Source organism: Lepidochelys kempii, chromosome 9, assembly GCF_965140285.1.
Source record: "Lepidochelys kempii isolate rLepKem1 chromosome 9, rLepKem1.hap1, whole genome shotgun sequence".
Lineage (NCBI taxonomy): Eukaryota > Metazoa > Chordata > Testudines > Cheloniidae > Lepidochelys > Lepidochelys kempii.
This window is the reverse complement of record NC_136388.1, coordinates 49,335,277-49,361,375: the sequence shown is the minus strand read 5'-3', so window position 1 is coordinate 49,361,375 and position 26,099 is coordinate 49,335,277. Positions and strand designations below refer to the sequence as shown.

General features: G+C 43.8%; 2 protein-coding genes across 7 annotated transcripts in view; both read right to left on the bottom strand.

Moving 5' to 3' along the window:
- VPS8 (VPS8 subunit of CORVET complex) overlaps positions 1-26,099 on the bottom strand; it is a 224,996-nt gene that overhangs the window by 118,385 nt on the left and 80,512 nt on the right. For all 6 annotated transcript variants that reach the window (XM_073360260.2, XM_073360261.2, XM_073360262.2 and 3 more), the window contains exons 22-26: positions 21,743-21,832; positions 7,267-7,318; positions 6,801-6,843; positions 4,797-4,869; positions 674-793 (exon numbers count right to left, since the gene is read on the bottom strand). In XM_073360260.2, coding sequence (XP_073216361.2) covers positions 674-793; positions 4,797-4,869; positions 6,801-6,843; positions 7,267-7,318; positions 21,743-21,832 — 378 coding nt within the window. The remainder of the gene's footprint in view (positions 1-673; positions 794-4,796; positions 4,870-6,800; positions 6,844-7,266; positions 7,319-21,742; positions 21,833-26,099) is intronic.
- LOC140917429 (uncharacterized) lies at positions 17,299-20,103 on the bottom strand. The gene is made up of 2 exons (XM_073360267.2): positions 19,899-20,103; positions 17,299-19,614 (listed from the first exon to the last, which is right to left on the bottom strand). Exons 1-2 carry the CDS (start codon positions 20,041-20,043, stop codon positions 18,995-18,997), a joined length of 765 nt encoding a protein of 254 aa, XP_073216368.1. The 5' UTR covers positions 20,044-20,103; the 3' UTR covers positions 17,299-18,994.

Sequence of the window (26,099 nt, the reverse complement as noted above, 5' to 3'; positions counted from 1 at the left end):
TGGGAAGGGAAAGAAGTGAACGCAAGAGAAAATATGAATAAAGAAAATGTTAATATTAAAACATTCTCCTGTTGAAGCACAAGCCTGAGAGTTTGTTATTTTTATCCCACCTGCAATTTTAGCAGTGGCTTGATAAGAAAATGGCTAGCCCAGTGCACACAACAGAGTCAGATTTTAAAGCCAAAAGGAACCATTACGGTCATCTATTCCAACCTCCTTTACAATACAGGCCAGAGAATGTCACCAATGGTACATCTACTCAGAAGTTAAACACCTGCAGCTGCCCTGGGTCAGCTGACTCAGGCTTGTTGGGTTCAAGTTGCAGGGCTGTAAAACTGCTGTGTAGAATGTCTGGGCTCAGTCTGGAGCCTGAGCTCTGGGACCCCGGGAGTGGGAAGGGTCTCAGAACCCAGGCTCCAGCGCAAGCCTAAACATCTACACAGCAATTTTTAGCCTCACAGCCCAAGTCAGCTGACCCAGCCTAACCCCGGCTGTGCCGCGGGTCTTTTATTCCAGTGTAGATGTACCCCAAATGGTTCCTGCATCAAGCCAATAACCTCTGCTTTAGCTAGTGTATGTCTTTTAGAAAGACATAACTTGAGATTGTGCAACGATAGATGAATAGAGGAGCTAGCTCCCCCCCACCCTTCGCTGAACTTGAATTGCCTCTTACCAGTGCAAGAACGTTAAGGAACTCTCTGGTATCAAAGTGCAGCAGCGTACGAACATACGGGTAGACTTCTTCATCTGCAGATGCCTCAGCTGAGTGGAGACGGATAAGAAATTCAAACACCTGCAACGAATATTTACACAAATGTTGATAATTTCCCACTATTACTCCCATTGTCACTGGTTGAATACGTGAAGAAAGAGTTCTAAACTCTTTAAGCACAAAAATACAAGTTAATAGAACCATTTCTACTTGAGTGTCTTAAATAGTGTAGGATGAACGTACAGCACAGTATTCTGGTATTGAGCTCCATACACCATTGTGAAAGTTTACCTTGTTGCATAAACTCAACAAGCAAGTAGTATCACTATACATAAAGCAGTTTGGTTTAAAATATCACATGATTTCTTAAAAGCTCTTACACAACTGCATTATTTTACTGCAGCTCAGTTGCATAAGCAGAGATCCTCTCTGTATGCTCCCCTACTGATGAATTCAGGCCAGGAGCAAAAATGATTACAGCCAACTTTTTAAGACCTGGGTATCGAACTTTAGGCACTTGGACCCATATTTAGACATCTAAATAAGTGGCATGGTGCAGATCCCCACTGAAGTCTATGTGAGCTGAAGGTGCTCAGCACCTCAAAGTTCAGGCCACTTATTCAGATGCCTCACTTAGGGCACCTATATATGAATTTTTTTTCTGAAACATTTTTAACTTCAAAGTACCACCATATACAACGCAATTTTGCCTAAAATCAATGGTGAACGCTGATGAGGTCATAGGCCAGACATGAAGCTATAAGTTACAAGCTGAAACACACCATGAACCTTATAGGACAAAGAAGTCCCACTTACATAGCAATTTACATCTTCAGAGAGATGTACAAACACTAACCTTCATGATCTCCTGTCAGTAGGTAAATTGGTATTATTCCCACTTTATAGATATGAAGTCTGGGTAACAGACAAGTGAAATGACCTGGCCTAGTTCACACAACAAATCTGCAGAAAAATCTGAGAGACTTTCAGTCGTGTGCCTCTAGACCCGGCCAATGAGCACAGTAATCTCAGCAAACTGCATTTTAGTATTAGAAAATATCTGACTTGGGAATTTCTTTTCTGGATCCCTTCATAGCAGTTGGAGGCAAGTCAGATCTTTAAGAGGACAAAACTATTCAGATTTGCAGCAGAATCTTTCAACCAGAACAAATGTCTAAGAAAAAAAAACTTAGACACTGCCAAGGCGTAAGACTGTTGGACATGAAGGAGCCAAGAATGGAGAAGTACCTGAGAATCGACTCTCCCATTCACATCCAACAGTCCAAATACTGGGGAAACTCAGCTGGGCCTCATGCAAGACTGCACTATGAATTGCGGTAACATGTCTTGGGATGAGCTTCTAAACCCAAAGAAATCCCACTCTGAAGAAAAGGCAATGCCTTATTTTTCCTGCTTTTTGTATACATTTTCTTGTCAATCCAACAGTGGTACAACTTCAGCCAGTCAGTTATACAGGAGAACCTCTGTTTCGAACACCTTGGGAATGGAGATTATTCATAACTCTGAACAAAACATTATGGTTGTTCTTTCAAAAATTTACAACTGAACATTGACTTAATACAGTTTTGAAACCTTACTTTGCATAAGAAAAATGCTGCTTTCCCGTTTTTCAGTAGTTTACGTTTAACACAGTACTGTACTGTATTTGCTTTTTTGGGGGGCGGGAGGGGGCGTTCTTTGCTGCTGCCTGATTGTTTACTTCCGGTTCCAAATGAGGTGTGTGGTTGACTGGTCAGTTCATAATTCTGATGTTCACAACTCTGAGGTTCTACTGTATACCCAGTAGGTGGACCCTTTCTTAGATCCAAGGTGGTGTCCACAACCTTGGCTGAGTAGCCTAGAGTAATGATCGGTGTTTCTCAGATCCCAGGCTGCTAAATGAAGGCCCAGATTGGGGTGAAATATCAGACCCTGAAATAGAAAGCCCTCTTGTACTAGAAGTATCCACAATGTATCAAGTTTCAAGAACCACAGTCATTGAGGCCAATCAAGAGCTATCAGAACAACTCTGGAAGAGAGCACAGCTAGGGGACACTGACCCTCATTGCTGCTTTTCTGGAGACTGAGGTACTGGCTATGCTGGACCATGTTGCTGCTGTGCTAATTTAGATGTTGAGCTAGGACATGGAACTCCTGAGGATTGCTGGGGAAGAGTGCCTGAGTCTGTCATGAATGGTAGAGAGAAAAAGTGTTATTTACCCCTTCACATAACACAAGAACTAGGGGTCACCCAATGAAAGTAATAGGCAGCAGGTTTAAAACAAACAAAAGGAAATACTTCTCCACATTATGCACAGTCAGCCTGTGGAACTCATTGCCAGGGGATGTTGTAAAGGCCAAGAGTATAACTGAGTTAAAAAAGGATTTTATGTAAATTCATGGAGGATAGTCCATCAGTGGCTATTAGCCAAGATGGTCACAGTCAACCCCATGCTCTGGGTGTTCCTAAGCCTTTGACTGCCAGAAGCTGGGACTGGACAACAGGAGATAGATCACTCAAAAACACCCTGTTCCGTTCATTCCTCCTGAAGCATTTGGCATCAGCCACTGTCAGAAGACAGGACACTGGGCTAGATGGACCATTGGTCTGACCCAGTATGGTCGTTCTTATGTAGCTTGATGCCTGCCACAGCAACTGGGGCACACCTGGCTTGCACATCCGTTGGGAGGTTGGTCCTGGCATCCTGAAACACTGTCAGTGATCTAGCCTGCCTTAACACACCAGAGCAGTTTGGCTCATTTTTGTAGCAATTTGGCTTGCTCCTAACACCTGCTCCATGTTTTCTGCTTTGACAAGTAGGCACGACAAGGGAAGCAGCAAGCACAGTCCCTTAGAAAATACCTTGTGTTCACATACTCTAGATCCAAAATGATAAAATCTGAAAAGACCAAATTGCAAAGTTAGTTAGGGAAGTAAAACTGACCAGAAACGCAGAAAAAAGTCCCTCAGCTCAGCAAAGGACTGGCCTGCCTCTAAGTGCTATGGAGAGAGGAGTAACACAGTGTACAAATTGCTGGGTGACAAAGGAGAAAGATACACTAGGCTGGGCAAGGTCTTGAAGAGGCAGATACAGCATTTGGAGGGGATGCTAAAGGTGAAGGGAAAACCAGTGGAGGTACTGAAGGAGAAAGGTGCAGCAGCGGGATTACTAAACAGCAGAGTTTAAAAGGCAAATATGAGCATTGGGGGAACCAGGAAGAGGTAGCTGCAACGGTTAAGGCAAAAGAGGCCTTGGATATGAGCCAAAGTTTTAGCCACAGAGATACCGAGGAAGGGATGCTGAAGGTTGTACTGCCAAGGCCTTTAAATGTACCTATTTCTGTAGCCGAGAGTTTGTTTACTTGGATGAAAAGCCCACAGAAGTGCTGAGCAGCTAACTTCCCCTGCAGACAATCTCACTGAGCACTAGGAGTGCCTCTGTCTACATTAGCTTTATACACTTTGGAAGTGTACTAAGATAAACTGCCCTAAATGCGCAGTAAGAGCCTCCACACAGAAAGTTAGTGTGGAGCAGCTAGCATGCTTTATATCCACACCCTAGTTTACTGTGCACTAAATCCCCCATGTAGATAAGTCCTGAATGACTTCGTCCCTACTGTTGTCAATAAAGTACTATTCAGGAGCACTACAATCATTCACTACTTCTGAATGCATGGCTACCCACACATTGCACGTCACTTCAAGTGTCCTAAGAGGTCAGCTATAATGAAAGCTCAAAACCTAGAACTTTTCCATCTTTAATTTCCGTAGTCCTATGCTGCCTAATGTCACAAAGTCTGTCTAGAGACTAGACTGAGGACTGCATGTTTTCCCATTTCTCAAGGAAGCAAGAGAAATATTAAGCTTGATGTCAGCCTTTTTATAAACACCTGTGTGGTAATCCATGGTGGGTTATAAACTCACAGAGCTGCAGATGCCCAAGTTGCAGTAGTTTTCTGTCATACACCTACCCAGTAGATAAAAATTACTTAAGACAAGGTGATCCTTCATCTCTTATCAACAGTCCTGCAATACCTGCTTCATTCCCTATGATGAACAGTGTCCATCCAAATTAATACTCACCTGGTTTTTAACCAAGGGTACCAGATCTTCAGGAATATCACCCAATGGATAAGCACGACCTGCTAAGCAGCAGCTGTGGGACAAGGAAAGAAACCAGTTACTACAAAGCATTGACCTAGTACCTCCCAATCCTAAACAGATTGGAACAGTGCTGTCTCCCCCACCCCCTGCCCATTTTGGAGCTGCCTACTCTTCAATATGCATTTTAAAAAAATCAGTTCTTCATATCAAAGCACAAAACTGGATAAACATGTATCCTTAACAGTGCTATTACCACAAGGGAATCCCAGTTTTCTGCATAAACATAACCAATCAGTGTTGAACTGTGGCACAGGGAACAGGAGGTGGCACTGGGACTTTCAGAGAGGAAACATACTATTTTTCATATATGTATATTTTGGACAGCATTTGGAACACCACCAAGTCTCCTCTTTTCAGATTCATTAGAATCTTGGATGTGGCTTGCTCAGATTCAAGAAGTAGAGACTGGATATTAACCACCTGTAATGGGGTGTTCACCCACACAAGGCCCAGAAGGGTTAAAATGGCCAGGTGGGCCAATTAACTCCACAGGCTGCACCTGGAGAAGCCAGGAAGCAGGGAATTGACTAGAAGCACACTCAGCTGGAGGGGCCTATATAAGCCAGGAAGCCAGCAACAGAAGAGGCAGCAGGGAAGGAGTCTGCAGTCACTCCCTGGGAGAAAGGACACGTGAAGGGAGCTATGGGCAAGTAACCTACACTTACTCTCTTGGAGAAGGAAGTGTGCCTTGGCAAGCCTAGAGAAGGGGGAAAAGCCAGAGAAGTAGGCAAGGCTCAGGGGAAAAGCAGCGAAGTGTGGGGTAGGTCAAACTTCACTGCCAACAAGAGGGCCCCCAAGCCAGGATCCAGAGTAGAGGGCAAGCCCAGGTCCTCCCACTCACTGCTGATGGAGTGGCACTGGCAGGTCAGTGAGCAGAAAGACTGCCTGAGACCATTTGTCAAGAGGGACTTTGATACCCAGGAAGGGGACGGCTGAGTCATGAAGGAGGTGGCTGCGGATCCTGGAACGAGAGGGTTCTGGAGGACAAGAGGATAATGGAAAAACTTTGCCAGGGTGGTAGTGATGGCTGTGCATAACACCTTGCAGAGCTAATCCCCAGGATAGCCAGGAGACAGCATCACTAGTGGCGAGTGCACCCTGTGGCACCACTATTGGCCAATAATCTCAGAACAGCATTGGTCATAGGGGCATAGAGTTTAGGCCAGAAGGGAACACCAGATCATATAATCTGACCTCCTGTATACCACAGGCCACCATCACCATCCAGCACCTGTACCAATAACTGAAATTAGACTGAAGTATTACAGGCCACAGGACACTAGACTATTCTTATTATTAGACCCTAAGTGCACAACTTTGCATTTGTACTATTGAACTGAATTTCATCCCATTTATGTTACTTCGATCTTCAAGGTCATACACATCCTCCTGTACAATATTCCAGTCCTCCTCTGTATTGATGATGCCTCTCAACTTTGTATCATTATAGGATGGTCAACAGAGGAAACTATTTATTACCACAAGCAGAACCACCTACAGAATCCACAAAGGTTGCCAACACGAAAGGTTAAAGATGGATTTCTGGGCTATGAAGCCCTGGCGTAGGGGAGCACTCTGCTGCAGTTGGCGTGGAAAGAGGCATTATCACCAAATCTCTATATATGAAGTCAAAGACAGTATCCCAAAGCCTGAGTCAGGAGCACCCAAGTTCTAATCCCACCTGTGCTACTTGGTGTGTGGCCAAGGGTCACTTCATTTCTCTGCTTCCATTAAATGCTTTGTAAAACATAGATATTACTACCTTTCACAGATTTTATGATAATAAATTCTGACTCCCTGCATGACACAGAATTCCACCTACCATGCATCACAGGGGTATTGGGAGGATTAGTGTCTGTACAGCAATTTCAACATGTAAATGCATTCTAAGTGCTATCTATAAACATTATGGCAGTATCTTACCTTATGTACACAAGGAGCTTGTTCCCCATAACCACTTTCTCATCTAAGAACACAGAAAAAGTCTTTTGTCACCTTTCATCCAAATAACTAGACAACGGAATAGGGATCTAATCTTTATTTACTGAAAGGAAAATCTCATTTACTTGAGTGTTCATTGTTACTCATAACAAAAGTGGTGTCAGTACAGTCTTATGGAATTTTTCCATTCTCCATAACTTTACATATTTGCAGCATGTTTGTCTGAGAAAGGATAGTAGCTTGAGAACTATGAAGACAGTTTAAAGAAGAAAGTATTTAAGATGTATTTATAGGCTGTGTGAAGTCTGGAGTCCTAAACAGTAACATCATCTCCTCCCCACCTCCCTAAATTAGAAGTGATCAGAGATCAGTTAAACTTGTGATCAAAGACACTAGAAATATCAAACAGTATCAAAGCTGTAAAATCTTAAAGCCAAGCATGCTGTACCTGTGAGAGACTTCCCAGCATTAAGGGGAGGAGCAATGACTTTGAACAATTTCTGCAACAACAGTGAAAAAGAGAAAAGTTTCACTATTGTTTAATTGTTATACATCACATCATTTAAGTGCCAACAAGTCGGTCAGCAATACGCAAATAAGTCGAGTCAGTCCCTGCCCCCAAAGAGCTTAGAGCCTAAAAAGGAACACAAAGCTAAAGAGTGTCAGAGAATATGAATTAGACCATGACAAGACAAAAGCAATGCCTGGTTTAATAACCTGAATTGTTTAAGAAGGTACCTCCCTGAGAAAGGACAAGCTCACCAAGTTTTACAAAAAAAGAAGGCACAGAAAGAAAGGTTCCCTAAATGCACTTGTGCTAGGGAAGCACTTCTCCATCTGCTAATCCTGCGATGATCTACAAGAGAACGGCCTTTGTCAAATAAACTTTCCTAGATCCGTTAGATCAAAGCTTCCCTCTAGTGGTACTTAGCTGCTTTCCAGGAATCTAGAGTGCATATTAAAAAAAGAGAGGCTAGCTGGCAAACTCTAGCATGCAATGAGCTCGGGGAGCCACAGAGGCAAGATAAGCAATAGTACCAGGGAGCAGTCAGAGAGCACTGCTGATCAGTCCTGCTCCCCCAGCCTCAGATTCCTGCCTCCATGGCTCCCCAGCCCTGCTGCCTAACCCTCCCCAGCCAGCCCATACCACTACAAGCTTCCAAACCATCTGTTAAGGTTCACCTGAGGGAGCCTCAAACTCAAGGACCTAGTGAGCTATGTTAGAGCCAGGCTGCTCTCTAGAGAGCCACAGCATGTTCAGCCACCAGAATTGTTTTCCTAGGACAGCAACAGGCTCCACCTTCCCAGGAAACATTTTCTGCAAGTCTCCCCAAGAACCTGTCCACTTCATGGCTTGATACCAGGACAGAGGGAAGAAAACTCCTTGCCCTGGGAGTGGTGTTTGTAGTTCCACTAGTGAGGGACTTAACTTTGGCTGACAAATCAGCCGTTCTTTGACAGAAAGAAGCCCTACATTCATCAGACAGAGACTCCCCAGGGGAGCATAAATTGAGCTGTGGGTATGAAGATGGGCAGTGGAGGCAGAGTGAGCAGTCAGGACAGGAAGTCAGGTGCTATGCTTCAGCATTTCACTGCCTAGGATGCAAGTTGCATTTGTTGTACAGAATAGCCATTACCCAACAGTTTAGACAGAAACAATGAATAATACTCAAATATAAGTTGAGATTTTCAAGGCAGTACTGGGAATTTAGCCATCCACGCCTTCCACTAAATTAATGGATAACTTCCTGCACTGCTTTCAAAATCTGAACCGCTGTTAGTATTAAACCGTGCTATGCCTGAGGAGTTATTTATAGCTACATGGATCTAATCCTTGAGCTGTTACAAACAAGCCAGTTGGCTAAACAGATACAAAGGACACTTTAGACTGCATGTTTACATTTCAAGGAGTCAGTTTTAAAAATAGCTATCTCCTAAACCACTAGTTTTCAACCTTGTTTCATTTAAGGACGCCTAAAAATGTTTGAATGGAGGTGCAAACCCCTTTGGAAATCTTAGTCTGTGGACCCCCAGAGATCCACTGATCACATGTTGAAAATCACTATCTTAAACTACTGAAGATTCACTTGCAATCTCAGAAAATTAACTGTAAATATTGTAAATTGGACAACAGATTTTTCATACATAAAAAGATTTGTCTCACTGTACCTGCACATTGCAACACAGCTATGTAGTCATTAGTGATGCCTTCATAATAAGCACTCTTACATTTACAGAATTCTCTCAAGAGCATTTGCCATCAGGACTATATTCAAGGGGTGTACAATGGAGGTTACTTGCCTGTAACTGAAGACGTGTGATCTTCATCTGTACTTTACATGTGGTACGCATCAGCTCCCTGGGCCAGAGACTGGAATATCTTTCAAGTAGCATCCACTGGGCCACACCCTCATCCTAGATCTGTCTCCTCCTGCTCAGTACCGAGCGGTAAGAAGAGATATAGACTGACCACTTCTTCAGTGTCTTCTCTACCACAAACATGGTCATGGTCCGAAGCAGAGGGGAAGGCAGGCAGGTAGTGGAATAGAGATGGGGCCACACATTTCAAAAAGCCTCCAGTTAGAGGTAAGTAACCTCTACTTCTTCTTTGAGTGCTGATCCTTGTGTGTATTCCACAGGTGGGTAACCGGCAAGCAGCAGCCAAGTAGGAAGGGGGTGCAAGGATGGAAGTACAGATATCTGTAACACTTCAATTCCAAAGTCTGCGTCAGCAGAAGAGGCTTGGACCAAAGCGTAATGCTTATGAAAGTGTGGCTAGAACTCCAGACTGCCGCCTTACAAATGTCCACAATAGGCACATCAAAGAGATGCTACTGAGGTTGAACTGTGTAACTCCCATTCACGTTCAGTGAAGAAGTGCCTGCTAAGGCTGCCTGCCAGTACACTCTGAGCGCCAGGTAAATATGACTCCAAAACTGTGATGTGATTCCAGGTACACCAGTTCCATAAGTTGACTGCCTCCATGCACAGTGGAAGGTATCTTGCCCTCCTTGTTTATTTATACAGAAGACAGTCATGTTGTCTGACATTATCTGGGCATGTCAGGATAGGTAGGAGTACTTGGGGTGCACTATATCTGTCTGACTGCCCTTAAATTCCAAGAGATTGCTATGCATCCTGGCCTACCTTGTGTCATCTGATTGCCTATGTGGGCTCCACAATCTAAGAGGAATGAGTGAATGATTACCAACATCCTGGGTGTGGGAGGTAGGAAAGAAACTCCAACGCATGTGTTTTGGGTTCATCTACCAGATGAGTGAAGCCCTGACATTGACGGAGATTGTGGCTACAGCGATCATGATGCAAGACAATAGATTTGTTGAATGGCATCACAAGCACAGGAGGCCATGTGACCTTACAAAGAAAGATGGATCTGGAGTATTGTTCAGTGTTTGAGAGGGACTCTTTTTTTTTTTTAAATCAGACTCCTCACAACATAAAATCTGTCTGCAGGGAGGTGGGCCCTTCCTGTGGCTGAGTCCATGGTTTCCCCTATAAAATGTATGAGTTACATGGGACTTAGAGCAGACTTTTCCATGTTTATGCAGATTTCCAAAGATGGAAACGCAGGGAAGGAAGAAAGGTAAGCAGCAGGATACGGACCCTGGACTTCAGGAAAGCAGACTTCGACTCCCTCAGGGAACAGATGGCCAGGATCCCCTGGGGGACTAACTTGAAGGGGAAAGGAGTCCAGGAGAGCTGGCTGTATTTCAAGGAATCCCTGTTGAGGTTACAGGGACAAACCATCCCAATGAGTTGAAAGAATAGTAAATATGGCAGGCGACCAGCTTGGCTTAATGGTGAAATCCTAGCGGATCTTAAACATAAAAAAGAAGCTTACAAGAAGTGGAAGGTTGGACATATGACCAGGGAAGAGTATAAAAATATTGCTCGGGCATGTAGGAATGATATCAGGAGGGCCAAATCGCACCTGGAGCTGCAGCTAGCCAGAGATGTCAAGAGTAACAAGAAGGGTTTCTTCAGGTATGTTGGCAACAAGAAGAAAGCCAAGGAATGTGTGGGCCCCTTACTGAATGAGGGAGGCAACCTAGTGACAGAGGATGTGGAAAAAGCTAATGTACTCCATGCTTTTTTTGCCTCTGTTTTCACTAACAAGGTCAGCTCCCAGACTGCTGCGCTGGGCATCACAAAATGGGGAAGAGATGGCCAGCCCTCTGTGGAGAAAGAGGTGGTTAGGGACTATTTAGAAAAGCTGGACATGCACAAGTCCATGGGGCCGGACGAGTTGCATCCGAGAGTGCTGAAGGAATTGGCGGCTGTGATTGCAGAGCCATTGGCCATTACCTTTGAAAACTCGTGGCGAACCGGGGAAGTCCCGGATGACTGGAAAAAGGCTAATGTAGTGCCAATGTTTAAAAAAGGGAAGAAGGAGGATCCTGGGAACTACAGACCAGTCAGCCTCACCTCAGTCCCTGGAAAAATCATGGAGCAGGTCCTCAAAGAATCAATCCTGAAGCACTTGCATGAGAGGAAAGTGATCAGGAACAGCCAGCATGGATTCACCAAGGGAAGGTCATGCCTGACTAATCTAATCGCCTTTTATGATGAGATTACTGGTTCTGTGGATGAAGGGAAAGCAGTGGATGTATTGTTTCTTGACTTTAGCAAAGCTTTTGACACGGTCTCCCACAGTATTCTTGTCAGCAAGTTAAGGAAGTATGGGCTGGATGAATGCACTATAAGGTGGGTAGAAAGCTGGCTAGATTGTCGGGCTCAACGGGTAGTGATCAATGGCTCCATGTCTAGTTGGCAGCCGGTATCAAGTGGAGTACCCCAAGGGTCGGTCCTGGGGCCGGTTTTGTTCAATATCTTCATAAATGATCTGGAGGATGGTGTGGATTGCACTCTCAGCAAATTTGCGGATGATACTAAACTGGGAGGAGTGGTAGATACGCTGGAGGGGAGGGATAGGATACAGAAGGACCTAGACAAATTGGAGGATTGGGCCAAAAGAAATCTGATGAGGTTCAACAAGGATAAGTGCAGGGTCCTGCACTTAGGACGGAAGAACCCAATGCACAGCTACAGACTAGGGACCGAATGGCTAGGCAGCAGTTCTGCGGAAAAGGACCTAGGGGTGACAGTGGACGAGAAGCTGGATATGAGTCAGCAGTGTGCCCTTGTTGCCAAGAAGGCCAATGGCATTTTGGGATGTATAAGTAGGGGCATAGCGAGCAGATCGAGGGACGTGATCGTTCCCCTCTATTCGACGTTGGTGAGGCCTCATCTGGAGTACTGTGTCCAGTTTTGGGCCCCACACTTCAAGAAGGATGTGGATAAATTGGAGAGAGTCCAGCGAAGGGCAACAAAAATGATTAGGGGACTGGAACACATGACTTATGAGGAGAGGCTGAGGGAGCTGGGATTGTTTAGCCTGCAGAAGAGAAGAATGAGGGGGGATTTGATAGCTGCTTTCAACTACCTGAAAGGGGGTTCCAAAGAGGATGGCTCTAGACTGTTCTCAATGGTAGCAGATGACAGAACGAGGAGCAATGGTCTCAAGTTGCAGTGGGGGAGGTTTAGATTGGATATTAGGAAAAACTTTTTCACTAAGAGGGTGGTGAAACACTGGAATGCATTACCTAGGGAGGTGGTAGAATCTCCTTCCTTAGAGGTTTTTAAGGTCAGGCTTGACAAAGCCCTGGCTGGGATGATTTAACTGGGAATTGGTCCTGCTTCGAGCAGGGGGTTGGACTAGATGACCTTCTGGGGTCCCTTCCAACCCTCATATTCTATGATTCTATGATTCTATGTCAGGAGATGGTACAAGAACATGATTGCTGACTGAACTTCCAGATAGGAAATAGAGGTTACTTACCTGTAACTGGAGTTCTTCAAGATGTGTGGTCCTTATCTGTATACCACACACAGATATGCATGTGCACCATGCACCTGAATTTGGAAATTTTTAGTAAGCAGTGTCCATTGGTTTGTACATGCACAGTTCTCCTTGTGCTTCAAACTGAGAGCACACGTGTGGAACACTCATAGGGACCATCACTCAAAGAGCTGCCTGTTAGAAGCCAGTCATCCAAGTATAGGAAGATGGCGTTGTAGCTGCTTTCTCTCAGCTGTGCTGCCACTACTAAGACAACCTTCCTGGGTGCTGTTGCCAGACCCTACTGGAGTACTCTGAACTGGCAATTGTTCCCATCCTACCAGAACCTGAGGAACCTTCTGTGGGATAGCTGAATGTCCACAAGAAAGTAAGCATCTTGCATATTGAGAGCTAAGAACCAGGTTTCTTCCTCCAAGGAGGGAATTACTGATCCCAGCCTAACCATGAATTTGGGAATAAAAATATTTTGCTGATGTAGGTCGAGAATGGGCGTCCTCTTCCCTTTTTTCTTCCCAACCACGATTTAATACTGGGAGTCAAACCTCTTCCTTATATGCTGAGGTAGCACTCACTCTATAGCTCCTTGCTTGAGAAGAAAGTCTCACCTCCTGCTGGAGGATCAGAGGATCTCCTTGTGACAGTGGCCCCCTGACCAAAAGCAGGAAAGGGTTTTTGGAGGATCTGGGAAATGAAATTCAACAGTGTTGCCAAAGTGGATGACATCTAGTATCCACCTGTCTGTTATATCTCCCCAGCTGTGGGCAAAGTACAATAACAGACTTTGGAAACAAGTGAGGATGGCATCATTGTAAGGTCACAACTTAAGTTCCCTCTAAGCTGCGTGGCCAGGTGGCCACCCAGCAGGCTATCAAGTGCCGTGCACTTCAGGTGTCCCTCCCCACACTGCCGTCCTGCTCCTGTCTTCTGCCTGGGAGACCCTGGCCAGCTGCTCCCGGAAGCCTCCTGCTTGCTGTGCAGAGTGGGAGAAGTGGTGGCAGGGAAGCACTGATGTCAGGGTGTCCTCCTACCCCCGCACTGTACCCCATTCTCCACAGAGCAGGGGTGGAATTTGACAGGACTCAGGACGGAGGGAACTTGTTGGCAGCTGTTGCTGTGTCTGAACAAGCATGCTTCAGACTGCTGAGTGCTGATCTACTTAAAAGGGCAGTGCGGGTCTCTCTCTCTCTCACACAGTCTCTCTCTCACACACACTCAGGTCTTTCACCCTCACCTCCCAACATATACTTGTATTATTATTGTTGTTACTTGATACTTCTTTCAAAGCATGTTTTAGTTTTTTGACTGGGCTATGCATTTCATAATTTTTCTCTCTCTTACGCTTAAATTTCATTCTTTGAGTAGTGAGTTCTAAAATGCCAAGCCTGACCTGGCTGGAGTAATTATCTCTATGGTAACTTTAAAATATCGATATATCATATCTAGGCTTTTTGATTCTATTGGTGGTGCACATCTGCATATTACCTTGATATGGTGCACATCATAAAATACATTCCACACATCGATGGAAAAAATTAGAGGAAACATTGGTCACAACTCTCAAGCATCCCATCAAAAGTAACCTTTAGCCAGTGGATCAGATTTGGTGGCTGATAAGGTGGATGGAGCTGTATTACTTGGCCTCTGCACTCTGACGCTTGCATGGTGGTTTGTATGGTCATTGGTAAAGAGGCTGTGGAAGAGGTTTTCACTTGTACATCTGTTTATGATGCTTCCTCTTTGGGGCAGGGGTATAAAGATCCAAGGAGTGGAGGGTTGTCCTGAACTCTTTTAGTGAGTGCAAAGACTCATCTGTTTTCTCATTGAAGAGATTGGTTTAATCAAAAGGCAAGTTCTTAATGGTATTAATGGAACCTCTCTGGAGAACCGCAACAATTGAAGCCACTACTCTCACTACATCATTATGGTCTCTATAGATCTTGATGTGATATTGACTGCATCCACTGAAGCTTGCTATCAGGTTTTAGCCATGAGTCTACCTTCCTTAACAAGGGTTTAAAATTGGGCCTTGTCCACTTGGGGGAGTTTGTCTCTGACCTCCATAAACTTCAAGTAGTTCATATATCGATAACAGGGCCTGGTAGTTAGAGATTCTGAACTAGAGGCTGGTGGACAGAAATACCAAAAGGTCCAGGTATCTCGCTCCCTTGTCCGCAGAGGTGGTTTTAGGGTGTTGCCTGGATCTTTCCACGGCTCCTTGTACTACTGGGGAGTTGGGGGCAGGATGGGTAAACAAGAACTCTGCCCCTTTTGCAGTTACAAAGGACTTTTTCTCAGCCCTTGCAGGGGTAGCGGTACACATTGCCAGCATATGCCATATCGCTGTAGTGGTTTAGTAATGGCCTCTTCACTGGGATAACTATCCAACTGGGTGCCATTGGCTGCAGGATATCCAAGAGCTCATGCTGCATATCTTGAACTTCTAATGGGATCTGAAGTTCTGCCAGCATCGTCGGCAACTATTCTTGACATTGCCTATACCCCTGAGTTAGGTGAAGATGGGGGAATAGCCTCATTGGGTTAAGAAGATGAAGATAAGCCTGTCGGTACAAGCTTGTCGTTGTCTGCTTCCACGTACCCCTGAAGAGCAGGATGCTGTTGCCTAAGAGAAGAGGGATGATGGGACTCTAGCAGAGCACACAGATCCAGTGTGTCGTACAAAATGATCCCATGGACCCCAACAGGACTAGTTTGAGGAGTTGAAGACTGGTTTGGGGGCCCCAAGGCATTGGTACCAGCAATCCCTTTGAGGGTAATCATGCTTGTGCAGAAGACAGGTCCAGATAACTCTCAAAGCCCTGTTCGGACTAACCTGTCTGGGAGGTGATGATTCATCCTGGACATCGGATCCAGAAAGCCAAATCAGTCTCCACCACTGGTACCATCAGAAGTGGTAGAAGGAAGCTCCAGCTCATGGATGGAGTATGGGAATAACTCCTTCTTAAGGTTGTAAAAAGAAAAGGAGTACTTGTGGCACCTTAGAGACTAACCAATTTATTAGAGCATAAGCTTTCGTGAGCTACAGCTCACTTCCTCAGATGCATATCGTGGAAACTGCAGCAGGCTTTATACATACACAGAGAATATGAAACAATACCTACTCCCACCCCACTGTCCTGCTGGTAATAGCTTATCTAAAGTGATCATCAGGTGGGCCATTTCCAGCACAAATCCAGGTTTTCTCACCCTCCACCCCCCCACACAAATTCACTCTCCTGCTGGTGATAGCCCATCCAAAGTGACAACTCTTTACACAATGTGCATGACAATCATGTTGGGCTATTTCCTGCACAAATCCAGGTTTTCTCACATCCCTCCCACCCCCATACACACACAAACTCACTCTCCTGCTGGTAATAGCTCATCCAAACTGACCACTCTTCAAGTTTAAATCCAAGTTAAACCAGAACATTGTTAATGTTATTTGTTAAAACAGAATGTTAATTGTTAATTGTACATTGTTAATGTAAAATGTTAATTGTTAATGTCAATGTTAAAACAGAACATTAAGGTTGTATAATTTTATGGGGTTAAGATACCCCTCAGAAGAACCAGGCCCAAAAGTAGAGGAGTTCCAGGGTAGTAAATGTCCCAGTCTGTCCTGGAGTACGAGGTTCTAGGTTACTAGTTCTGCCGGATCTGGTGCTGCGACAGACTTTGTGATTGGAGGATCCTTACAGGATCAAACCAGTCCATTCTGGAACTCTTGGTCAATACTGGTGGATATCAGTTATTTGACTTGCTAGAGGGACAGCACCAGTATCGACACCAGGCCTGGTGCTGTTAGACCCTCTTCCTGCATGCTTTCCCTTTGAGGCTGAGAGACTTAGGCAGATAGAACTCCAAGGGACTTCCAAGTTGGGTGAATTTTCACGTGCAAGGAGTCAGAGAGACCTCTTCTACTGGAAGCAGACAGAGGGGGAAATCTATTTTTGTGTCTGTGAGAATGCTCCTTACCCTCATGAGAAGCCCGAAGCAACAGGTCTTTAGATTCATCTGATCCAGCCTCTGCTCCACAGCTCATGCTCAGAAGCATGCTGCTTGAGGACTGTGGCCAATGTGCAGGAGGGTCTCTCCAGCCTGGATCTGACTGGAGCCTCAGGGCTTTCTTTATGAGGAACTTCCTCAGTCAGCACTCTCTTCCCTCTTGTGTCCTGGGTGGGAAGGAGTGACAGACACTGCACTTGGTGGAAATAAGTGCCTACCCAAGGCAGTGCTGGTGGTCCTCATTGACCAAGGAGGATCAAGGATAGGAGATGCGGTTTTTAAGCCCGGGTTTCTGGGCACAGCTCCAGTCCCAAAGGGAGAAGGAATATGTCCCACGGTGGGGAAAACTAAGCTATAAAAATACTATATAAACACTAACAAATGATAGTCTCTGTGAAAATAACAGTGTAAGACAATGAGAGAATAGCTCTGGACACAGAGGATTCTGACTCAGGTCATGAGGCTGTAAGAAGCAACTGAAGACGTGATCAATCCACACTTCCCCTTATGCCCTTGGTGCTGAACACGAAGAGATCCAGGGTCCAGGCACAGACCAATGGACAAAAGTTGAAAGATTTTCCAGTCTTATATGCATACCCACAGTGAAATACACATAGGGAGCAGCACTTGAAGAAAAGTGGAATCCACCATGCAGCAGGGTGGATTTGATTTAAATCACTAGTCAGGGCAACTCGATTTAATCATGGATTTCTACATAAAAGTGCATTCTTGTTAGTTGTTATAACCTTAAGACATTCTTCACAACTCAGAGATAGATGTAGGTTTTATTTTTAGAAGGTACACACTATACATTTTTAAGCGATTTATTTTGAAAACTTTTCAGATTAGTTTTACAGCTATATCAGAAAATGAATGAATGTTTGGTTATTTCATTTACCAAAGGTAATTGAAATGGATATTTATGAAGTCACTGGGAGGTAAACTATCTCCAGTTCAACAGGTTAATCATTAATATTTGGAGGATTTTCTTGCCATGCTGCATTAGGAGGAGAACATCATCAGACAGACATTTAAATTGTTTTATTCAACTAAAACCACAACAACAACGTTATGTATTCTGGATGTTTTTCTTCAACAGCAAACATATAATATTTTAACAAAACAAGCATATGAATTTAATTTAAAAAGTCAAGTTTTTTAAAATCAGGTTTGTTTTGGTTAAAATTGTTTTAAACTAAAATAGTTAAATGAAATATTGAAAAAACCCAACAAAAATTAAATTGACTATGTCAGCCAGGTCAACATGAGAAACTTAAAATATTGGCTTCTGAAGCTAACTCAGTCATCTTCACCTTCATTTTCCTGTTTGTTCATAATCTGGAAGAGAAAAATAAGCTTTCCTGCTTTTTCAGATCCCAAACAATTTCTCAATTTGGAATGAATTAGTCCAAAGGAAGAAAATATTCTTTCTACACCAGAAGAAGCTACTGCTGTTAAAAGCGAGATCATCACTTCAGCAGTCTCTGAATCCAAGTGCTTAAGTGACTTCCACCAGTTCACTGATGTAACTTTCTTTAAAACATCATCAAACATACATTTCTTGAATGGTTCACTCTTAGCTCTGAAGTTTATTATAGTTGGCATTATGGAGAGATGATTGCTGGATGTCCATGTCATAGCCAACTCCTTTTCTTCAGCAGTTAAGGTTTGACCTTGGTGCCGAGTATTGAGATTATTTACAAGAAAATGAGCTGGAGGTAGTGCTTGTCCCATTCTTTTTTTTTTAATGCTTGTAATTTAACTCTGTCATTGCATATTTCTCTTTTTAAGTTCTCACTCGGTTCCTTCCAAATTTCAACAGCGTCAGCAATAAAACAGGTATTTCCCTGCATTTTGTTCAAGGCTACAGAAATAGGCTTCAGGGTACTCGGCATGTGTTCAACATCTCTCTTAAGCCCAATGTTGAGAACTTGGGCTGTGATAGTGCCATTTTTTCCCCCACTACTTTGTTCACAAACTGTCAGCAGGTTAGGCCAGTTCTTGATATAGTGCTCAAAACAGTCCACTACTGAGTTCCATCGCACGTCTTGTGGGAGCGTTAGCTTGGTTCCTCCCACTTTTTTCAAAGCAGCTACTGCAAAGTGGTTGATACGGAAGTATTTTGCAATTTCAACAACATTAGCTTTTATTTGTGGAACACTGAAGTCTTTGGCTAGGAGGTGCATCAAATGAGCACAGCAACCGTATGATATTAGCTTGCAACTCTCTTCTAAATAATTTCTTCTCATCTTGGATACATTTGCAGCATTGTCTGTGACCAAGCTGCATACTAGACATTTGAATTTTTTCCACAGTTTGTTATAGCTTTTACTGCTACTTCTTGTAAGTATTCTGCTCTGTGTACATTTCCTGCTGTATCAATTGTTTCTGTAAGGAAGACATTCCCTTCTTCTGTTGTCACACAAGCAGGTACAACAGGATCATTGTGGACATTGCTCCACCCATCAAGACTCAGGTTAACAATTTCACCCTCTAGACCTTTTGCAAACTGCTCAATTTCTCTTTCATACACTTTATCCAGCAATTTGCCTGCAACATCTGCTCTGTTGGGTGGACTGTATCCTGGTCTTAATGACTGAATCATGTTAATGAAGCATGGGCTCTCAATCATACGGAAAGGAGAGTTTGTTGCATAAAGAAACCAGGCAATTTTTTCATCAATTACCCCATTTTGTAATCTGCTGGTTCTTATCACAAACTTATCTATGGTTGTTCCTGGATGTTGTAGATATTTCTTTCTTTTTGCAACAGGTGATATACTGTGGCTGTGTGACATACATGATGTGACTGAAACACTATCATTGGCAGGTAACCCTGAAACTATAGAAAATGATGATGATCTTGAAGGTGGATAGTCTTCAGAATCCTGTATGTTGAGGATGGATTCTCCTAAACAAAATAAGTCAATGCAGTTATTTAATTATTATTACCATACTGCTCATTTAGTATTACTCATTGCATTAACTGACACTCAGTACTACTTTAAAGGTGAAATTGTAAAAGGAAGATCTGCCTATTTCAGCTATTTATTTTTTAAACACAACTGCATCTGAAATGGTAGTACCATAGAGTAACAACTATATTTTTTGCTCAAACATGAGAATTCAAGAATAGTCCAGAAGGAAGACAGGCAGTCCTGAAAAAAGACGTATGAAATAAAAAAGTTTACCAACCTAAAGGTCCTGCATGTTCAGACATGTTCCTTTCATCATCTTCAACGCAGCTTCCTCCTGAGAAGCAACACTTCTCATGCTGTTGTTTCATTTGGGTAACCAAGCCTTGCATTTCTTTGTTGCACTGTTTGCATTTTGCACGCATGCCCGTCTTACCCACAGGTAGAGGAACTTCATTAAAATATTCCCAAACTGGGTCTCTTTTACGGTCTGCTGCCATTATAGGTTTTTCCCTTCTAGTGAGAGAATGGTATGGTAGATCTCAAATCAATAAAGGCTACACTGAGAAAGACCTCAAGGCTTCTGGAATATGCTGCTCAAACAGTTTCACTTTTGTTTCTACTGCCTGTCCATCCCCTCCCACATTTAGCTCCAGACTTCTTCTCCTTGTCCAGATCTATTCCGCCCCCAACAATCTTCTATTCGTTTGAAACTTTGCACTTTTAGAGAGGTAAGGGATTGACTCTGTGTACACAAATTTGCAGAGGGACAATAGGGTTGATGTCTGTTATTTCTCACCTCCATATAGTATTTATTTATTTTAAAACATTTTTGCTGTTCACAAGCATGTTATCTCTGGAGACATAAATCCACAGTTTGAGAACTGCAAAACTAAGTATCTCTGATGGTATCTTTTAGACTCAGCACTGAGTCCCATTGTGTAGATAGAAAGATTAATCTAAATAATCTACACAGAAGCCTCTGGAACCCCATAAAATCGAGTCCCTAATCCATGAACTATTGGAACTCATTTACAAAACTTTTCTTAAACACTACATGAATATATTGTCTCATACTATAGAATTAGAATTTATAATCCCTATTCCATGATGAGAGATCTTTGAGCTATAAAGTATATCTTAAAACTATCTTTATATAAATGTTTTTTGGGAAAAAAACCTATCAAAAAAATCCAATTGAAATAAAAGAATCGGATTAAAAAAAATCATTGATTTTTATCCACCCTGCCATGCAGCCTTCAGTCATATCACTCTACTGGATCCTACCACAGGAGACATGCCTGGCATTGGTAGTCTGTGCCCCAATACTAGAATTAAAAACCTGCCACTATGCAGAGGCTGCTCCTCTTGTAGTTCTGACCACCACCACACACAGGTACATTCACATTAGATGGCGTTAAAACACTAGGTACACCCAACAGACAAAAAGACACAGCACAGAATGGGGTGCCGAGAGAAAGAAACTCATTTTCTCACTTGCTGACTTCCAATTGGACAGAATATGGGATGCTATCATCATGCATTACATCCTATTGTCAGAATGGCCATGAGCAACATGTAGACAAAGCAGCCCAGATTGTAACATACATTACCGTTACTTATTGTGTTGCATCTGGTTTTTGTGTACTTGTTTTGTTTTATATTTTTTACAGACATTAGATCTGCCAGTGTTTGTGGCCTGACACTCAGCAGAGCACTGATACCTCAGACATTTTATGGTATACTTAGATTTAAGAAAGGCATTTGAACAAGTTTCACAGAATATTCCCAGAGAAATATGAAAAATGCACATTAGGTACAGCAGGAGAGAGGAGCAAGAATTGAATTTGTATACACTGAACACTAGCTATCAGCAGAACTCCCATGCTCAGAATCATAGGGAAGAACATGCAGCACATACGAGCATTACAAACTGATCCTCAGATAAAGAGTGCTAAATGGCACAGACCAATATCTCACTGCAGTTTGAAAAATTAAAACATGTAGATGGAAACAATCCCTCCCAATGTCCTATGAAAGGTGCAGGGAGAAACAAAAAGGAGATGGATGGATTAAAGAGCGGCATTAGGTACCACAAGCATAGGTCATGACTAGTCTTCCTACCTCCATCGGACTAATGAAGTCATTCATTCCACTGTTGTACACATAGATCATGGCATCATACAGATGATTTTCCCAGCACAGAAGAACTACCTGTATGGAAACAAAGCAGATTTCCTCAGCTGTAGAGAATCCTTGTACAGAACAGCCTAACACCTTCCATTAGCCCATTAATTCCCTTCCTGTATTCACTCAAAGACAGCTCTGACCATAGCACTTATCCTAGCCAGCTGCAGGAAAACAGCGCCATGGGTGGTTGTTTTTTTTGTTTTGTTTTTATTGGGGAGGTGGGGGGGAAGGGGTGTTTGTTGAGGGGGTGGGGGTGGTGTACAAAGTTACACAAGTGAGAATTTGCAATATGCAGAACTCTGCCAAGCCACCAGGGTGGGGGAGACAGATCTGATTTATGGCTCTACACTGTACATCTGTAATCCATGGCCTGTCTGAGGTACTAGAATGAGAAATCCAGGTCGTCTTAATTCCTTACAGCCTTGACCTCTGGAGCAAGGGAGCCAAGAGAACAGCTCTCCAAATGTCATGGCTTTTGTTGAGTTAGTAAGTTGTCCTGTCATCATGCCATCAGCCAGCCCCAAACCAGGGGTGCCCACCAGCCTACAGGTTAAATATATTTCAAAAAAGTCAAGGGGCCACAGTTCATACCTGAGGATTCTCTGCCCTGGCACACTCCCTTTGCACTAACTCAGGTGTCAAAAAGGGAGCCGCCCCTTGCTTGGAACACCCAGCAGCCGTGAGTCAATATATTTTACTCCAATATCCTGGTGCAGGGGGCATATCAGGAGTGGATGCAGCTAAAGCATGCTGCATTCTGGCTAATCCCAGCTGCTTTACAGCATGCCACAGGCACATACTGAACCATTCCAAGTTAGAGCAATGTCCAGGTTGCTCTAACTTGTGCCAAGGCAGAGAATGATGGGGTAGTGATTGATGGCTGCTTCTCAGCTTTTCCCCTCTGCTGGGCTGCCCTGGGGACTGAGTGGACGAAGGGAACCATCCTTTGTTATGTGCTCCCCTAGGTCAAGGCCGAGCCTGCTGAGCTCCTTCATTGCTCCCCCTGGGGCTTCCACAGCCTAGCCGTGAAGCAGACAATGGGGAAACCAGAGCTACCCTTCTCCCTGCCAAGCTGATGAGCAAATGCAGAGGAGACAGTAGCCATTAGTGCTTCCAGCTCACATCCCAGCTGCTCCTGGGGCTAGAGGGGAGGCACATGGGTGACCATGGTCCCTACCATCTCCTTGAAGTCATGGCCCACTTCAGATGCTTTGGCTGAAAACAAAAATAGAGGCTACAGTGCCTTGAGAATATTTTCTTCTTAACTCAGTCACCCATGAAGGCAACTGTGTGGTCCCCAAGGCCACAAATGCCCTAAACAATACACATATTAAAGTAATGTAATTAAATTAGTGTGGTTAAAAGGATGTCGGGTGTAGTTTCGCTAAAATGCTGCTGTTCTCTGGGTTAAATTTTATCTTCAGTTACTGACTGAAGACAATGAGGTTGTTTAAGTATAATAAGGTCTGAGTTTGGCCTACATAATTTTTATCACTGGTGACGCTGGAGAAAGAGGAAAGAACACAGCTTAACTTCCCAAATCCAGGTGGAGTTTGCTGGGCCAGCAGTTACAAAAAGAGAGAAGTTTACAAGGAGTATCCTGGGATATGTAGAATGCTGCCTTGTACAGCAGAGCTGCCGCTCGTGCGGATGAAGTCCATGATAGTTTCATAGATTCCAAGGCCAGAAGGGGGGCAGCGGGGGGACAACGACAACAACAACAAAAAAAGCAGTTACTAACCTGTTCTTCAAGAAGAGTTCCACATGCCATTCCAATTCAGGTGTGTGCATACTCAGTGTGCCAGAAATTAGAGATTTTTTCCCTTAATGATATTCATCGGGGCAGTTCATGCAATCTCCAGTGCCTCATTCTGCTGCACGATGGTATAAAGAGCAGAGCCACTTCTGACCTTCTGTTCCTTCTTACCAGAAAGATTCTTATACAGAGGTGAAGGAGAGTGGGTCAAGAAATGGACACGTGCAACATCTCAGAGAGCAACAGCTATATAATTGGTTAGTAACCGTTTTTTCTTCTTTGAGTGACTGCATATGTCCATTTCACTTCAGGTGACTCACAAGCAGTTCAACCTGGAGATGAGTTTCAGTACCTGAACAATAACTGAAGGACTACTTGACCAAACTTGGCCTCATCTCTAGAATGCTGAGATACAGCGTAATGAGTTGTAAAGGTGTACACCAACAACCAAAGTTGCAGTGATACAATTGTCTGTTATAGCTACCACAACCAGTCAAGCTGCAGAAGTGGCTCGAGACCTTGAAGAATGTGCTACCCGGTCTTGAAGGTTTACATTAGCAATGTCATAGCAGATGAAAGTAGGAGCAAATCCAGGACAAGATTCTCTAGGTTGAGACTGGAAGGCCTTTTATCCCGTCTGCAACTGACACGAATAGCTGGGAGGATGACTTAAACAACCTAGTTCTAGCCAAGCAAAGTTCCAGAAGACTGGAAGAAAGTTAGTGTGCCATTTTTTAAAAAGGGTGACCCAGCTAATTATAGGCCTCTCTGCCTGATATCCATCCGTGGCAAGATAATGGAGCTCTTCAATTGGAATTCGATTAGTAAAAAATTAAAGGAGGGTAATGTAATTAATGGAAATCAAAATGGGTTTATAGACAATAGATCCTGTCAAACTAACGATTTTTTTTTAAAATCAAGACTACAAGTTTGGTTGATAAAGATAATAGACTTCTCTAAGACATTTGACTTGGTACCATACAAAATTCTGATTAAAAAACTATAATGATATAAAAATGACATGGCACACATCAAGTAGATTAAAAATGTGGTAAGAGAGGTCTCAAAACGTAATTGTAAATCCATGGTAATTTTGGCCTAATTCCACAGCAAATAGGATAACCTGTTGGGAAATACAGAGGTGGGAAAAATTGGTCCAAAACTAACCAGTATTCTGTTCCTCAAACAGGCTGCTTACAAATTCCTGGCTGTCTACAAGACCCTACCACAAAAGAAAACTGAGGAGGTGTACGTCTCCCCCTGTGATTTTTTCTGTAGTAGTCAGGCTGTCTAGGAGTGACAAGCAGGTACCGTTGGTATGACTGAAGACAGAACTGTTTCATTTTAGGGAAAGGAGTGTACATGCCCAGTGATTTCAGAGCGGCCCTCAAGTCTTTGAGCTCTGAAGCTTCTCACCAGTCTGCTAAGAGAAGAGGGTAGGATCCCTCAAAGGAGAGATTCTGGATAGTCTGTTGGAACTCCTGCAGAACACCCAATGACTGAAACCGTGATGAATATCTGTGCATTGTTTCTGCTGATGCCATCACTCGGGCTGCCAAATCCACCCCATCTAATGCAACTTGGAGAAAGGTCCTAGCTACCAGTTTGCCCATTTCCAAGGTGGCCTGGAACTCCTGCCTGGCATTCTCTGGCAATTTGTTTGCAAACTTCAGTACATGGCCCCAGAGGGAAAAATTGTATCTAGCCAAAAAGGCATGCTAGTTAGAGACACAAAACTGCAGGCCAGCAGCGGAATAAAGCTTTCTATGGAAAATGCTTGGTCCCTTTGCTTCTTTATCCTTTGGGGGACAAGGAGACCATCCCTGATGCTTGTCTTGGCAGTAAACAAAAGAGCACAAGGAACCTGAGGGATGGAGGTAGAAATGTTGATAGCCCTAAGAACGGACAAAGTACCTTTGCTCAGTTCTCTTGGCTGTCAGCAGCAGAGATGATGACATTTGCCACAACAATCTTGTGGGCTCCAGAATGGCTTCATTTATAGGCAGAGCATTTGGAAAGGTCCTATTGATGTCAGTAGTTCTGCCAGCCCATAGAACTCTCTTGCACAACCTTGACTAGAACATCAAGAGAGGAAGCAACCCTCTATCAACTTCTGGTAGGGCCTGTAGACACCTTGAAAAGGCGAGGACATGCCTGACACCACAGTCTCATCAGGTGATGATGAGGAGCAGCACAAAGGAAGTAGAGATGGAGCCTCCTGTACGGAAATTGATGGAAGTTCTGGCACACGAGGCAGTTCCAGCTGGGTACTGGGAGTAACATCCTGAGCCTCCTCATGGAAACTGATCTGTCATCCGCTTGGTGATCTAGAAGGAAGAGGAACCTGGTAGGATCTGCTGGTGGTGGAAAAATCCTATGGGTTCCCATACGGCCATTGGTAGCATATAGGACCCAAGCCCTACCAGCCCAAGGATTCAGATCCCTGGATCACCTTAGGATATCTGCTAGGCACCAGGAACGGAATCATCATGAGGAAGGCAAGAGAGGAGCAAGGGACACAGAAGCCTACCTCAG